This window comes from Solanum pennellii, chromosome 10 (assembly GCF_001406875.1).
Source record: "Solanum pennellii chromosome 10, SPENNV200".
In the NCBI taxonomy this organism is placed as follows: Eukaryota; Viridiplantae; Streptophyta; class Magnoliopsida; order Solanales; family Solanaceae; genus Solanum; species Solanum pennellii.
Window position 1 is genome coordinate 44973938 of NC_028646.1, and position 17674 is coordinate 44991611.

At 32.3% G+C, this 17674-nt stretch overlaps 1 protein-coding gene across 1 annotated transcript; it reads right to left on the minus strand.

Annotated features, from left to right (window-relative positions):
• Positions 1–323: 323 nt before the first annotated feature.
• LOC107031940 (protein RAE1) lies at positions 324–10184 on the minus strand. The gene is made up of 11 exons (XM_015233454.2): positions 10012–10184; positions 9788–9874; positions 9055–9132; positions 8778–8968; positions 6916–7057; positions 4150–4230; positions 2876–3004; positions 2232–2309; positions 1281–1352; positions 893–973; positions 324–745 (listed from the first exon to the last, which is right to left on the minus strand). The coding sequence occupies exons 1-11, from the start codon at positions 10072–10074 to the stop codon at positions 695–697; spliced, it is 1053 nt and encodes a 350-aa protein (XP_015088940.1). The 5' UTR covers positions 10075–10184; the 3' UTR covers positions 324–694.
• Between the last annotated feature and the right edge of the window lie 7490 nt (positions 10185–17674).

Genomic DNA, 17674 nt, shown 5'->3' on the forward strand with positions numbered 1-17674 from the left:
TATTATAGAATATAATTCCTTCCTTTAATTCCAACTAAATAATATCATAAACTTGTAACTTTTAAAAGTCTTGCATGTTTTATAAATTTTTATTTTTTGAGTTGTTTCTTATAAAATAAGATACTTGTGCAAAGCACATACCCTATTGGAAAGAGCACAAACTAATTAGTGCATATAGGACCTTCAAACGAAATTAATCCATGCCGCTATGCACGTCGCAAACCTTACCTTCGACGGATTAGATTGTGTCGAGTTAGGCAGGTTAAACTATGACCCATTATTTAACACATCTTGACCCATGGCAGCCATATCAAAGATGAAAATTTTGAACAGCATTTGAGCAATTGTAACAAACCTTAACCCACCAAAGTTCAGTTCAAATGCAAATTCAAGACACATTGAGGACTCTACTTCATGAACTCTAGAAATAGAAATAAAACGGCTATAGAAACAGAAAGTGCCATAAAGTTTCAGAGGCTACATGGAGACTAAGCAATTATCTAATTCTCTAAGGAGATTACAAGTATTGGCACAAGCAAGCTCCTACTAATAAGGAATATCACACTCAAAATCACTATCTACTGACTGTTCAAAGCTCAAACTCCTATCTACTCCCATGAATTAATAGCACGACTGCAGACAGAACAAAACAAACTTTCTCTGAAATGGTAAGATGAGGCTTTTCCTGCTGACTTCACTTTCTACCGCTAGTTCCAATTCGTGGCTTGCCTTTAACCTCAGAATCCTGCATGAAAAACACAATACATAAACCGTTTATAGATAGCTGTAAACACTAATATGCTTCTTTTTTGTATGGGGATTGATCATATATGTGGTTCAAATATATAAATAATTTTTTTAAAAAAAACAAGGATACAGTTTATGGAATTACCTGTGGGAAATGCAAGTAAATGTTTGTTTTTGCAGTTGATGGATTATGATTTTCTGCACCCTTGCTCCAATCATAACAAACCTATACACAAAATCGGATAAACAAATTGAAACTGAAGCAAATTTGCATGCAAGACTAAGAGAAAATCATAAACTTCAGCAACAATAAGACATCAGCAGATTCAAGAATTAGAGGGCAGAAGAGACACCAAAAAAGGGGCATTTTGCGTTAATGCTGGCAAGAAAAAAGCTATGGTGGAACTGGAGTAAGTATCCAAGTAATGGTTTTCTAAGTGGCACAGAGAAACACTCCAACACGAGGATGAGTGCGAACTACAAAAGTTATTCATAGTGAAGGTTCTACTGAACAAAAGTACCCAAAAACATACCGCATATGCGTAGATTGAGCCATCATTGTTGAACGCGCTGCAAGGTATGGGCTGGCTGCATCTTGACATTGCCTAAAGAAAAAACACACATAAAAATCTTAAATGAAGATGCCAAAAGCGGCTACGGATGTTAAATATCAATAATTTTGAGTTCTTGCACTACTAAAGAATTAAAACATACTATAAAGAACGAGCCAGGTCAAAACAGTAGTAGCATTATTGAAAAGCAAGCCAGCATTCCACATTTCATATCACTATTTGATTGACACAGATTTAAGTTGTCAAATTTGGTAATGACAAGTACGTACAGTAATGATCAAAAAGCTGTTTGATAGAGAAAATATACATCCAAGGTTAAAAATGTTTACTCCATACATCACCAATTTGGAGAAAGCCACAAAAGTTTCTTCAAGAGGAAGACAATTTGTATCTTAATAAAAATTAAAAGGTACCAGAGGACATCACATAATGGTTTTCTCATAAATGAAAAATCACAAGTAGTATTTCCTTTAATTCATGAATGACTATCTGCTAAAATTTACTGGTCACCTGATGCAAACTATAAAGTTTTAAATTTTATATAAAGCTGATGTGTACCGAATAACACAGAGGAAGATTCAAAAAATCCTTGAAATTCCTAGATTGGAATAACTAACATTCAGAAAGGTCTATGTCGACCAAGTAAGGTCTTATAGAGCAATCCTCTTTTGCGACATGACAGTTTTTATTTAGTCATCATCAAATGAATGAATAAACAACAAATGAAATGAGATATTTGGCTTTTAATGTCCAGAAAGTAGGATTGTTCTAAACAAAGAAAAACGCTTTATCAATTTCATGCATTTAAATGTATGCCAATTCCATTCGTAAAGAACATATGCTAGAAATCATTTTTTAAAAAAAAAGACTGAACTTCATAGAAATTAGCACTTTAAAAAGGATCAAGGATACCTTGAGCCTCTGTTTGCTATCTTTATCCCAAAAATTGAAGGAACCATCAGATCCCGCAGTTGCAAATGTTCCATGTGTCTGGGTGAGGCAGATGTAAAACATGATTAATGATTGATGTAGAAATATTAGTAGTATTTAGCAATAGTATAAAGTCTATTTGACAATGACAACTTCCCTAAAGACCAACTTTAAGAAGCAGGTCCAACGTTATGTTTATCAGCTTTATGTTTAGGTTGCGTATACAACAAGCTTGCTATATATTTTCAGGTCTTTTGCTCTTACATTTAGCAGTTCACCCAACTCCACCTAAACTAAGAATACCAGTCTAAAGGTAAGGACAACTAAAATGGTGCACAAATCATAAAGCTTCTACATTTTAATTACCTAAGACCAGAAATTCTGCATGCATCATATATAAGTTCTTCTAACAATAATTTGCTAAATATTGTCCACACAGCAATTGACTGGCAATTTCGCTTTGTCAACACTAAATCCACAAGAAATTAAAAAAAGGGAGGGTATGACAGACAGCTACACGCCCTGTACCTCCCAAAAGATGCAACATTAGAAGACTGCAAATTTTGTAGAGAACAAGGCTTGAAGAATGCAATTAATAAAAATATAAAAAGGGAAAAAGATCTTACAGGATGGAAGTTCAGAGAGTTGACTGAGTAAATTTCGTTGCCTTCCCTGTGGCATTTGAATGTGAAGTTTTTACTTTGTTGAGCATCATCAAGATGATGAACACCAACCCGTCCTTCAATAGAGCCAACCTAAATACAGAATGTATAATATTATAATTATATGTGTCCCAATGAGTCTAGAACATAGATGCATCTGATATAACGTATTCACAATATCAGAAATAATTTACAGACCACAATCCACATGTAAGAATGAAATAAGCTATTATCATAGGGAAGCCATTCATGAATGCCTTGTACAGTAAAACCCAAACACACCATAGAACTCCCTTTCAGAAAATAACTAAAATAGATTCAGTAGAAGTGTCTTTCCTTGGGGAGGAAGACTCAGTCAAAGTGTCTTTCTTGGATCAGCCTGTAACATTCATTACTTTTCCTTTCTTGGACTTTGTTAAGAAAGATCCAAAATGCTTTACAAACAAACCATCTACAAGTGTTCAGCTCACTGTTGATAGAAAGTTTCATTGGTTGCTTGTCTCAAAAACTGCTAAATAATTCAAGAAAGTCCAATCATTTCCTCTGTCACCCTCTCCCCCCAAAACAAACAGAAGGTGAAACCGGGAAAAAGGAAATTTATTAGAGAGAGGTCAAAGGAATTTGAAGAGCTGGGAGTGGGACTGTCTCATAAGATAGCTAGCTATTTAAAAAAAGAAGGCCCGTGTATGGATGAAGTGCTTGGGCAGATGAAGAAGATATTGCGAGCATCACAAACAGAGAGGCTCAGCGATATCAGCTTGCATCTCCCAAATTAGGAGAGAACCAGCTAAGTGATTTACCTCCTGCTTGAGGCAGCACAAGTGGTCTAAAACTTTGAGGAACAGTCTGATTTCGTTGATTCGAGTATGGTACCAATTCTCCAAATACCACGTAATTCTCGTGTAACAGGAAGTTTCTGATGCAAACCAACTCCAATCTCCAGCAGATAAATTATGCAAGAGCACTGTCACCATAAGCATGGAGAACTTGCCAAAACAAAGTTAATAACACTCTTTTAGGCTCTCTGTATCTGTTCATCTTTAGTTTGATATAAGAAGGAATTTGTATCGGCTCAAAATATTAAGCTCTGAGATCTTTCTACTAATCTCACTCCCGGTATGGGACTCTAGCATTTGTATGAGGTGGGCAAAAAATAAGACTGAGCAATTTAACATAGCATACACAAGACGGTATTCGATCATGCAGTAAAGAAACTACACTATAAAATAACTACTCACCAAGAAACCTTGTTTATCAGGGAAGGCAGCTAAACACCGAGTTTGATACTTTAAGGGTGAGACAATTCTCTTGAATTCAGTCTGTAACAATTTGAAGGAAATACAAGTTTTTAGCAATTTGAAGGAAATGCTAGCAATATTAATACTTGAATATCCAACACAAGATAATATTTATAAGTATAAACTAGGCTTTACAAGGGTGTGTTTGGTAGGAAGAAATGTAGGAAATATTTTCTTGGAAAACAGATGGGTTTCTTACTCATTTTCTAGTGTATTGTATGTAAACAAAAAAATTATCCCAAGACCGTTCATATAAAATCTTTTTTTGATAACGACCATTTATATATAATCTAGCAAAACATTGTGAGGGTTAGGAAGGATTTTTGGGGTTTGGGGGGGAGGGGGTTGGAAAAGGCAGTGCCACTTGGAATGTCACTTATGGAACTAGTTTTCCCGAAACATTTTGACCAACAAAATATAAGAACACAACCTCTTTCTAAAAATTAATAACAAAAGTATCCTTAAGTTTTCTCGATCTCTCCTTTTAAAGGAAAAAATTAGTGAGCAACAGTAAAAAGAGAAACATGGACCAAAATCTATGAAATTGATGTTGTTAACATTCTAAATGTTTATTTTGGTTAACCTTGCAAGCCTTCAACATCAATTTTTCTGAACTAAAATGCTCCCTCAAAAGGTTTTACTAATATTGACAATATTTCATCAAATTTAGAAGGTCTGGATATATAAACAATTTATTTTAAATATTATACCATACATTACTAGTTTTATCACTCTATCCATAGAGTGACCTGGCCCCTTCTACTACTTTAGGCCCACGAAAAATAGAAAAATAGTTGGCTGCCAAAATTGTAGAAAGTCCACGAGTTGACAAACTAGTCACTCCAGTAAAACCATAAAGAACAGACGGAATAACTGCAATAACTGCAACTGCTGGAAGGAACTTCTAGTGCAATTAATATCTTCGGATATAGGGCAGACTCCACTGAAAATGAATTCCCTGACGTATCCAGTTTATCTCTTGTCCTGATTCTAAAATTTGCAGGTTGTTGTAGTGGTGGAAGCTGGAAGATTTGTGGAGGAATTGCCAAGATTGGGAGATGGAAAGATTAATGACGTTGTCAAACAGTTTGCAGGAGGTAAAAAAATGCACACTGACTGACTGACATATAAGATAAAATGAGATGGATTGGTGGAATATTTTTTCACTGCTCGGGCTTGCCAACAAAAATTGAATAATTCTAGGCACTTGATTAAGAATTTGCAAAGGAACAAAAGCCCTGACATACAAAGTAGCTTGCTTCCGTACGACAGATTTACCTGGCTTTCTTTACTCAAAAGAGAACATAAAAAGAAGAAGGGTTTTCCCGTTGAATAGGTGTTACACATGTAAAGTAGAGATGACACTCCAAGAATTTTCTTCCACTGTGTCTTGTTGCAAAGAATGTCTTGGATATCTTGTCTGGGATATCTTCTCGAGTCTACATGCCTAGAGTGGATTATGCCTTACACTCATAGAGATGCACATAAGTTGGGGTGGTTGGAAGGTGAGAAAATCGATTAGAAGAATATGTATCATACTATTCCAGGCATGTACCTACCAGAAGGATAGTCAGAGATCTTAAAATGGAGTAACTTAGACCCTCGCTCCCTCTTTGAACACCAAACTTTAATGTATGTATTTCTGGTGTAAATTCACATATGTAAATGGTATAGATGATCTTCAAGATTTGATGCTCTTTAAGCTTTGCATAGGGCTTCAGTTTGGTTTTTTAACCACTGCATCTTTAGGATGCACTGTTTTTTTTTTTTATTAATTTCTATTTTTTAAAAACAACATGATGCACAAAAATGGTAGCACAAAAGCATTTAATCTCTAATAAAGGAACTTCATAAAACTGTCTTACAAACAACAAATTGCTTATTTAGGAGTTGCAGACAAAATAAAAAGGTACCATCAAAATAAAATATCCACTACACTATAAAATAAATACATTGCATTAGTTAATAGTACAATATGGGGTCGTTTGGTACAAAAATGCATAATGCTGGGATTAGTAACGCATGAATTAGTAATGCAGGGATTATTAATACATGCATTAGTTTTTATCAAGTGTTTAGTTTATTGCTTCCCACCTAAACGTGTATTTGGTAAAATATATAAAATATTATTATTACTATTAATTTTGAGGTGTGATGTGCCACTACGGAGATTCTTGATAGCACAGTGTATTTTTAATTTTTTGTTGGTCAAATATACCTTAAACTTAAAGGGGGATTTAGGAATAAAAAAGGAAGTTAAAATTACAAAAGAAATTTAGGAAAAAAGATTGGGGGATAGTTTAGTCATTTAGGGGTCATATCCAAGGATTGTTAAACCTTGGATTAGTTATCTCTCCCTTTTCTAGGGATAAAAAATAAGACCTTGAATGAGGTATAACTAATCCATGGATTAAGTTAAATAACGTAACCAAACAATATTTTTGTTGGACTAAATTTTAACGACTATTTTGATTAATACCTCCTACAAGTGTTTCCTATGTGTCATAGTATGTATTGCCAGCCAGCAATACTAATTAGCTAAGATAAAGATTAACCTAATTGCTTACAGCTAACCGCTAAAATTTTCTCTTTTTTTTTAAACTGGTAAAATTGTATTCTTCAGCATTAAGGGCATTGCTGGCCAGTGGCCACCACTAAAATCTTTCCAATGATTTGAATAATTCCACAAAAAATGAGGAGTAGTACCTGAGGATTCTGCAAATTGAAAACTATAAGATTTCTATCAGCTGTGGCAGCAACCATCAAAGGATGTTTCACTGTAAGTGCATAGCAGCGCTCAGGAAGTTGCTGGACATGTGCTGGATTTGGTTGTCTCAGATCCCAGTACCTGCCAAAGATTGTGCCCAAGATTACAAGGCTAAATACAATGCTTATTACAGAATCGTGGCATTGATCAACATATTTTCATTTTAGAAAAAGGAAATATTAGCATGTGTACCCCCCTCCCCCCTCCTCATCCAAAGAAAAAGAACCTTCAGAGAGAGCAGATACTTGATTGACTACATATAGAGTGCAATGACTTAAGTATGCAGGAAGTGAAATGAAACCCCCACCCTAGAAAGATGCACTATTTTGAGTAAATTAACACCAATATGCTTACTTGCTTACTACGTGAATCATTTTTTTGACTAACAAAACAATGGTTTGAAACTCTAATTCTCTAGTCACCCACAAAAATAATGAAGTCGGTCCTACTAAGGCTTCATTTGTTTTCACTTAATAAGGATATGAATCTGAATCATTGAGGTCTCAACCCATTAAGTACATTTGTTTTTTCTTTTTAGAACATCTTAGTTGATCTGAATAAATGAGATAAGTACCACAATTTCAACACCAGTCTAAACTTAAAAACACACATCTTCTCTCAAATTCGGGCTCACTTTATTCTTTTCACAAAACTCACGCTTCGCCGTCTCTCTCTTCCAAATATCGACCATAAAACCCAATCTTTTCCTCTTAAACTGACAGGAAATCAAATCTTTGCTGGGTATTCGCCATTCTCTAGTCTTGATTCTGTATTTAATGTTAGTAGTTTTTTTAAAAAAAATAACGACCCTTGGGGTGTTTAATGGTAGATTTCAATTTTGAGATTAGGGTTTAACAAGACCCTTTTAAAATATGATTTGACAAGATCAGTGGCTAAAATAGGAGAAGCTGGTAAAAATAGTGGGTTTGATCAGTTTCAGGAAAATAGTGGGTTCAGATAGGGTGGGTCAATTCAATACGAAGAAGAGAGCTACAAAGGTTTTGGTTCGAGTATTGTTTGAGATATTTCTTTGTAAGTGGCAGCAGTAAGCAATTCTCCAATCTACTGTTGCAGAGTTGTTTAACGTTCCCTTCACCTCATATCTTGCAAGATTCAACAATGTTGCAGTTGTAATTGTGATTATTTTGGGTTTGTTGAGAAGTCTTATGTTTCCTAGTGAGAAGGAGTGACATATGACAAGGATAATTGGTTTAGTTGCATAAGCCTCCGTCCTTATTTCAAGTTAACAATGTAATATATGACTTTTGTTGATTGACCATGGACTGAAAAGCTTTGGTTGCCTAAATTCATCAGTTATTGATTGGTTATATCTAGTCGATCTTTTAAAACCAGAGTTGGGTCACTGCATTGCTCAAGCAGTGTAATTCACATGTACTTGATTTTATACAGTTCATGTTTTCAAATCAAATCTCGGTTACTGCAGTTCTCAAGCGGCGATAGTATTTCATTTATATCCTCAAATATTACAATTTATCTTAAATAATAACTTATTCTTTTTTAAGTTAAAATTTTCTTTGATATTTGTAGATATAATATTTAATCACTTTTTTTATTGAATAATACATTTATTATGTTTAAACAGAATTGAATTTACAAACATTCAAATGCTGAAAAAACAAGCACTCTTTATCATTCCAAGTCCTATCTTAAAGACAACATCTGAACATTCAGGTGTTTATTAAGACTCAGCCCTCTTAAATTTTAATAAAACAATGGCCCCTAAGACGCATATTTTTGAGAAATGCAATAAGTAGCAAATTCAACTTCAAGTTCCACTTACCTCAGAGTCTTATCCCAACTTCCTGTGACCAAGAGACTCATCTCTGGGATCCAAGCCAATTCCTTGACAGGAGCGTCATGCATGCCTACTGTTACAGGTTGACTACCAGATAGCGGCCACATTTTCACTTGCTTGTCACAACCTCCAGAGAAGACAGTTGTCCCATCATCCTTCCAAGTTGAGCATAAAACCTGCCAGAAATAGATTGTACATAGCTAATAAATCCAAGTCATAAAGAAAAAAAGAGAAATTTACCAGAAAAATGCTTATATATTACCGGCTGTTCATGTGATATAGAGGCCTTGGGTACAGCTCCAACATTGGTTCCACTTCCCATCACTTCCCAACATCGCACCTAGAAAAGCTCACAGAATAAGATTTGTTTCCAGTTCCGCCAAGCAAACAAAATCATCTAGAAATTGAAGAGAGGCAGTTGTACCTTAATATTGTTTCGCCCCCTTCCCAGTCCCAAAATCTCTACTGGCATATGTATATTACTAATTAAACCCAATACGTAGAGTAACTACCTTGTCCATCCCTCCATATCTAGACCCATTCAACAAATAAAAAGAGAACTTCTAAAAATAAACCTCTTTGTCTCTGTACTACAACCCTAAGCCTTTTACACCATTACCTCATATTTCAATCATTTAGAATATAAAATCCACCTTCAGGGAGTATTTGCATATTGAATTTGCCATGATTCCCTGTCACCCTTAATTATCATAAGTAGAGGTATCTACCCAAGTAAGAGATTTAAGAACTTTTCTAATATCATGTAAACAACCTATCGGTACAGACTTCAAAGAGGGATTGATGATTGGAGAGCTCGAGTGCTTATCAAACATTCCTCATGCTGAAAAAGAAATATCAATCACCTACCAGTTCAACAATATGAATCATTTATATACTTTCCTGTGTATTAAAAGCAAACTAGGGTTATCTAAATTTCACAGTTGTCCCTACTCAAACAAAAAGTAAAAAGACCCATGAAGAGAAAGCAAACTAACCTGATTATCCCATGAACTAGCAACGAGAAGATTAGCCTTGGGACTGAAGCAGAGACTTGATACAGAATCAGAAGGAGGTTGTTGAACCTTACAAATAAATCACCCAAAATGTTATAAACAATACCCCTCCGTCCCCAAAACAAAACTGATTTTCAGTATTATACATTACTTAATTCAAACAAAACTTGCAATAGCCATGGATGAAACTTGGACTTGAAAAATACCTCGATAGACTTATTGGGATTTGTGTTTGCAGCAGCAGTGGCACCGGAACCGAATAGCGACATTGAAGCTGTTTATGCTGAAGCTACTACAGTCTACAACCAACAAAAACACAAACCCAAAACTGTTCAAGCTTATATTTTCAGCAAATTGGCGTTTACTTTAAGCCAACAAATGTGTTAGCCCACTCTTATAACTCCTCTTATTATTTTTATTTTATTTTTTGCTATTATTTGATACATGAATTTTGACATTTATAAATTTGATGAAATTAATAGGAAAAATTATATAAATTGGTACATTTTGATAGTAATTATTGATTTTAATAATATTTTTTATTTATTACTATTTATAGCAATACTATGTTAAATCTGTAATATGTATTAAAAGTGAATTATAATTGTTTTTTGAAATATATTATGTTTGTTTGGTAAAAATTTGACACATTGTATTATAGTGTATTAAAATGTGTGATAAATGCATAATCCATCATTAAAACTTATATTATGTGAATAATAAATTGTTCTTTGTAATATATATTAATCTTGTATTATAAATGAATTAAAAGCCATCAAGTGAAAAAAAATGTTATTGCTATAAATGGTAATATTTTTTTTACTATGCCATATTTATGTAAGTTTTCCCAAATTAATATTTAATTACTTTATATTATTTAAAAACTAAGAATTCTAAAATATATATTTTAAGAAAAAAAACATGTTAAAAATTAAATATTTGATAAGAGTAAAAAAAATGTATGCTAAAAAGTAAAAGATAGTAAAATTAAGGGCAACTTTCACATATAGCAAATAAAAAATTTATATTTGTATGTTATAGCAAAGTTTGCATAATTGCGCTCCATAGCAAACATAGAAACAGTATAATTCGCTATACATATACAGTTGAAGCGAATTGTATAAAATGAAGTGTATAAAACGAGAAAGAGAAAGACACTTGGGCAGAGAATTGTATAAACAAAGTGTATAGAACGAATTGTATGATTATATGTGTATATAACGATTATATACAATTTGAATTTGTATAAAATGAGGAAGAGAAAGATAAAAGAAACTTGGACAGGGGATATACAATTGAATCAAATTGTATAAAACGAGAAAGAGAGAAATTAGTACAATTTGAATTTGTATAAAACGAGAAAGAGAGAAAGGCAAAAGAAACTGGGCATGGGAGTATTTTTATTGTATAATTATAAGTGTATAGGACGAAAATATATGTACTTGCATGTGTATATACAATTTTCTCACGCTTTATACAAACAGAAACACAATTTATGCATTTCGCTTATGTTTGTATAAGTGAGAAAGGCGAGGATTGCGAGCGAGATCTGGAAGAAGGAGAAAGGGGAACAAATATATATATATATATATACACACACACACACACACACACAATTTCTCTGCTTTATACAAATAGAAACAGTTTTTATACACTTGTGTTTGTGTAGAAAGTGAGGAAGCGAGCGAGAGATTGGAGCGAGAATGGGAGAGTGGCGAGCGAGATTTTTGAGAGAGAGGCGACTGACAAATTTTGACAAACGTTTGCTATGGAGCACAATTAAATCAAACTCTAGCTACTCCATTTATTTTAGGTTATTAGTTTGCTATTATATACAATTAACCCTAAAATTAATAATAACGAGTTCTAAAAATATATAGTAAAAGTAAAATATATTTAAAAATTAAGCAATCCAAAAATATATTAAAAATTTTAAGAAATTTCTCTCATCAATATGTATGTATTTTATTTTATTTTTACATATTATAAGTAATTTGCTTATGGCTATCGTGCTATTTATTTAAGAGTTCAAATTAGGAAAAATTATATGAAATATCACATTCTTAATTGGAATTAAATGTTATAGCCATAGTTTATTTTATTTGTAATTCATAACAAACATCTCTTTTTTTGTCATTTCATTCGGTATACAGTTAGTTATTTTTGGTATACAATTACCCATTCGGAATACAAATGTATAAAATGTGTTTGTGATTATATAAAACAAAAGAAAATTGTATATATAAATACATATATTTTCGTCTGATACACTTATAGTTATACAAATACAGATCTTATCATACAAATTACAATATATAAATGAATTTATGCAAAACTGGACAATTGTATAAAACTTGATCTATCTAGCGAATTATACAAATCAAAAGCCCCATAAAAAATATAAAATTTGCTATAGATGGTAATTATGCAAATTATAATTATAACATACAAATATGATTTTTATGTTTGCTATAGGTAAAGTTGCTCTTGAAATTATGGGATTCATTTGTCACATAAAAAAATATATGACATGTATCATACACCATCTTTTGATCTAATCATTAGTCATATTTGCTAATTTTGCTTTTGAAGAAATGGATATTTTTTTTGTCGTTATTGTTATGATGTAGAGGATAAATGGATATTTTATTTTAGGGATAAAGGAGAAATATATTTTTGAACTTTTGTAAATAGTATATAAATACCATTAGTCATACTTTTCGTTCATTAGTTCCCCTGTCGTTCAAAACCAAAGCATATTTATTACTCGCTCTAATAGAAGAGCGATTAGTGATACGTGACGCAATCCTACAATTTGATCAATTAATTAATCCAAAATTCAAATACCCGTCCAATGATCCATTTAACCCACCAGTACACTCATTATCCACACAAATACTAACCTATCTATAATCTAAAGAAAAATCTTTCTCACAAATCTTTCGTTCATCTCATAAACTAAAATCCACCAACTCTGCTCATTCCACCAACCCCTCCAAACCTTTTTCTAGGGAAAATAAATAATCAAAATTCACTCTCTCTTTTTTTCTCCTTCAAGTATGTAGTCTAAATCATTTTGATATCTTGGAAAATGTGGATAAATAGAAATCACTACAGGAAAGTGAAGACACTATAGAGCTTCCAAATCAGACTAGGAACGAGAATTGATGAGTTGGAGAATAATTTATTATCAAGAAACATGAATAATATTAGAGATAGGAAGCAAATAATTGCAGCGAAGGCAACCTTGGATTTAAACAGAAAACAATAATGAGAAAATTTCAAAGCATTTGAAAATCAAATTTGATATGCTAGATGTTGCTAGTGTATTTGAAGACTAGTCTTGAGAATGGTTGGTCCTCACGAAGAGAGTATGGCATCTCCGTATTCTCTTTCTTTCTTCCTTCTCCCTCATGGATCTTCTCCATTAAAGCATCAAAATTAGAATAAAATTGGAGTAATACAATCTCAGTTGGTGGTGGTGTTTCATCCATCATTACAAACGAGAATGGATAATACAACTACTACAGTTACCAGAAACAGGTTGTTAGAATAGAGAAAAAGAAGTTGAAAGACAAGATCCAAAGTCATATCAACGGTACTGAATTTCAGTTTAGGACTTGGCGAATTTATGATGAATTTGTAGAGATACAGTATTTGCTAGACATAATCTAAATAAACTATGTATTTCTCTTCTTCTATGTGTCTCCATTTCTTCTATGTATCTATGCTTATTCTATATATTTGTTTATTTATTAAATATATATGTATTTTTATTAAAATATATATGAGTTATTTTCTTTAGTTAGCTGTGACGATTCTGTAATGTATTTGAAATAGTTCTGTTACCTGGTCATACTTCAATGAGATCGTTATAGATCACACTTTCACGAAATTGTGACAATCACAAATTCATTAGCGCAATTAGAGATAATAAAGACCCACCAAATTCAAAATGCATATTTATAGAATCAAATTTCATTGAAAGGAAAAAAGAGTGCAACATGTACTATTCTCTCCCTAATTAAAACATAAATTAATTTCTTGTGATGATGTCATTCAATCTTATATACCAGCTTCTCAAATATTGAAAATGTTTTGTAATCATATAATATTAAAGAAAATGTTGCATGATTGAACTCATTTTTGGTATATCACTTTTTAATTTCATTGATATGTTTAGGTTTTGAGCATAGGCGAATATATTATTGAAAATCCTATATTCGTGACCTAGTTACTACAAGTAAATTGTTCATTCAACTTGTTCATAGTAATGATCATCTCGTGGACACTTTTATTTGCAGTTGATTATCTTCGTATATTATGATTGGTATACTCTTTTTCCTAAAAAAATCACACATTTTCGGAATATGGTGCGTCATTGATCTCAACCAGATGCACTTTCGACTTGGTTCATGGAGGATCTTATTTCTGCATGGTTTGAAGAAGTGATTATCAACATTTGCTTCATTAATTGACAAGATATTATTGTGCCTCCACATGTAAGCAAATAGTGTTTTTGAGACCGAGATTTATGTGAATCAGATAAATATTTTTCATCTGCATAACCAATCAGTTTTGACTTGGATTCCTTGAAATAGAATAAATTTATATCTATGATCTTTTGAGGATATTTAAATATGTGCTTAGCACCATTTGAATGTCCTTTGGTTGGGGAGGGACTGAATCTTTCCAATAAAATTTACTTTAAAATAGATATCTGGTCTAATATTATTAGCAAGGTGCATTAGTGCCCTGATTGCACTAAGATATGGAGTTTCATCATCAAAAAACTCTCCATCCTTCTTTTGAAATCAAAGTGAATCTTTATTTTGTCAAGCAATCATAATCATTAGGGTACTCAATTAAAGTGAATTATCCATATAAAATCGCATTAAAACTTTTCTGTGTATCTTGATTGATGGATAAATATTTCATTCCTCAAATTCTCAATCTATAGGTCAAGACAAAATTTCGTCTTTCTAGGATCTTTTCATTTTAGATTCCCTTCTCAAACATTCAATAGCTTTTAAAAGCTCTTTAAGTGTATTAATAATGATTAAGTCATCAACATACACAACTATTATAACAAATTCAGATCCAGACCTTTTCGTAAAAAATGTAAGGAAAATTAGGGTTATGTACCCTTTTTTCCTTGATCATTTCAATCCATATAAGGATTTTTAAAGCTTTATTGAAAAAGTTTCTTTCAAAGTCAGACACCTTGATTGATTCAAGGATTTTTATATAACCTTCAGTTTTGTGTAAATAGACATGATAATTATTGATTATATGCATTCAAGTATTCATATATTGCAAAATCAAAATAAATCTCATTGCATCCACCATAGAAGAAAACATCTCCAGTAATGTCAGAATTTTTGCGACAAACCTTTATGTCCCAATGCACAAGTCGTACTTGCTATCTTATGGTTATATCATCGAATAATAATTTATTTGTATGCCACTAACATTATACTCTAATTTATGGATTATCAATCCAAAGTATCACTTTACTAAATGAAACAAAATATATTTGAAATATGCATATTTGTCCACATTATATGACATATTTGAATTCAAGATCCTCGTTACAATCTATAGTGAAGCACTACTTCATATCAAAGATACCATCAACGATTATTTGTTATCGACTCCAATATGATATAACTTATCGAGATCTCTTCATTTTTCAGGTACATGAACCTTTCCAAGGTTTTGTAAGTGTTATGTTGTGGTGCTCTTTTATAACACTTGCATTATTATCATGACCATATTGATCATTTTCTTCTCTCATTCCTCAAGAAATTTTATATATGGAATCGATTGGTCTACCACGCTTCAGGCGTATTATAGACTATCCTTTAAGGACTTCTCATTGGAACATTTACAACTGAATAATAACATAAGGTCAGTAATTCATCTAACAATCGATTTGAAACATTATGCAAATGAATTATTTCTTGAACTTCAAGTTCACATTTTTTTTAAGGAGGATCTTGATAATTCATTATTAACCTCACATATAATTTCCAGTTGTCAATTATCTCTTCCCCTGATGTTAGAAAATATAACATTCATCCCAACCTAATTTGAAAATTCATTTTTATGCATGGCGGAGCAATTAAAATCATAAGCGCACATACAACATTTTAGATGAAAATCATTTGATTTCTGACCCTGAACAATCTTTTTAGGGGACTTTTGTTGGTTTGATGCGTACAAGTGTTGTTACATGCCAAATGTTGTCGCCTGCCCCTCACTTTTTTTCTGTCGGTTGTCCCATTTGAGCTCATTCAAAATGTATCTTCACTCCTTTTGATTTTAAATACTTTAAACTACTTCTAAACACTTAGAAATCATTCATAACATGAATCATAACCTTGAATTAATAAATTAAATTGAAGGTAAAGTTAAAATTAAGTTTTGAGAGTTCTTCCGAACCTTTTGAGAGAGTCCCTTTTGAGTCCTTTTGAGGAGTCTTCTACAACTTCTAGTAACTTATTTCAAGACTTAATTAAATGATCATGAGAATGAGGAGAATTTATTCATGAGTCTACAATATCACCTAGATTCTTCATAAAGATGAATTGTATATGTATATCGGTTAGATAATTGTATATTATACATATGTATATTTATAATTCACATTCAAGAGAGAGTTAAAAGTAAAGTTCAAGAACGCCTTTAAGTTCAATTGTAAATTCTTTGAGATCCATCATTAATTTGAACTATGTTTTGAGGAAGTAAATAATAAAATGGGAAAAGTCATATACATGAGTTCCATGTAATATGTAGACCTTCGAGTCGAGTCATTCATGCCTATAAATTCTGTATGAATTCTGATATGCTCAAACTATACTTCCCTAAAGAAGTATAAGCGGTCGTATCAAATAAAGAACCCAATTGTTAGGTTGGGGTCGATTCCACAAGGAAAATGGTTTAGACTTAACTTTAATCTACAATTACTTCTATTTAGTCAAGTACTTTCCGAAAACAGTTTAAATAAAAGGGGGGTTTTGTGTAACAAAGTGTTCAATTATTACTAAGTAAACAAGTAGCAAGATTAAAACTTTAGTGTTTATCAAGCGATGAGCGAAACTAGGGTGTAAGTGTTCCCTATAGGTTCATAACGTTGTAATCCTAGCTATAACAACTCTTTCCTAGTATCTTGCATGCAAAGTGATAAGTTAAGACTCCCTAATTCCTCGGTCCGACAATTAGGAAATTTCACTCCGCACCTCGGTCCGGCTACGTGTGTTAACTTTACTACTTTACTTTTACCTCATATTAAGTGTCATATTCAATGTATCGCTAAGTTACTACTTCGCACCAATTGAAACTAGCCTATTTGATAGTGTATACTAAATCTACGTTGATAATTCTTTTCTTATTATCAACCTCCATGGTCCGGCAAGTAGCAACAAGGCGAGTTCTAACGTGGCCACCGTTAAAAAGACTTCTAAATGAAAGAATTATCAATACATCCAAGAAACTATTCTAGAATTGTTATTTAGCTAGTTTTACTTTGTTAATTACCTATGATTCCCACAATCCTAGTTGTGGATTTAGTTACCCATGCTAAGAATTACACAATTCATAATTAATAAACAAGAAATCATATACTTAATTGAACAAGTTGAAGAAAACCCAGAAAATATCACTTGAATTACTTAAAATATTGAAAGAAACGATTCTAAAATATTGAAGTATTTCCCAAAAACCAAAGTTTTTTTTTCCAATAACACAAATCTGAAAAATAATAAAGAGTCTAACCCCAAAAACTAGGTTGTTAGTCCTATTTATAATAATAAAGTCCTAAAAATAAATGGAGTTCTATTTAAGGAAAAATTTGTCCAAAACGCATCT

What these genes read in the sequence shown, in the direction of transcription:
- LOC107031940 (XM_015233454.2), bottom strand. Translation starts at nt 10,074, where the DNA reads ATGTCGCTATTCGGTTCCGGTGCCACTGCTGCTGCAAACACAAATCCC. An exon ending in CTATATCACATGAACAGCCG is followed by an intron (nt 8,969 to 9,054) that starts GTAATATATAAG and finishes TATTTCTGGCAG; the next exon opens with GTTTTATGCTCAACTTGGAA. An exon ending in CTGATAAACAAGGTTTCTTG is followed by an intron (nt 3,005 to 4,149) that starts GTGAGTAGTTAT and finishes TTCTGTATTTAG; the next exon opens with GTTGGCTCTATTGAAGGACG.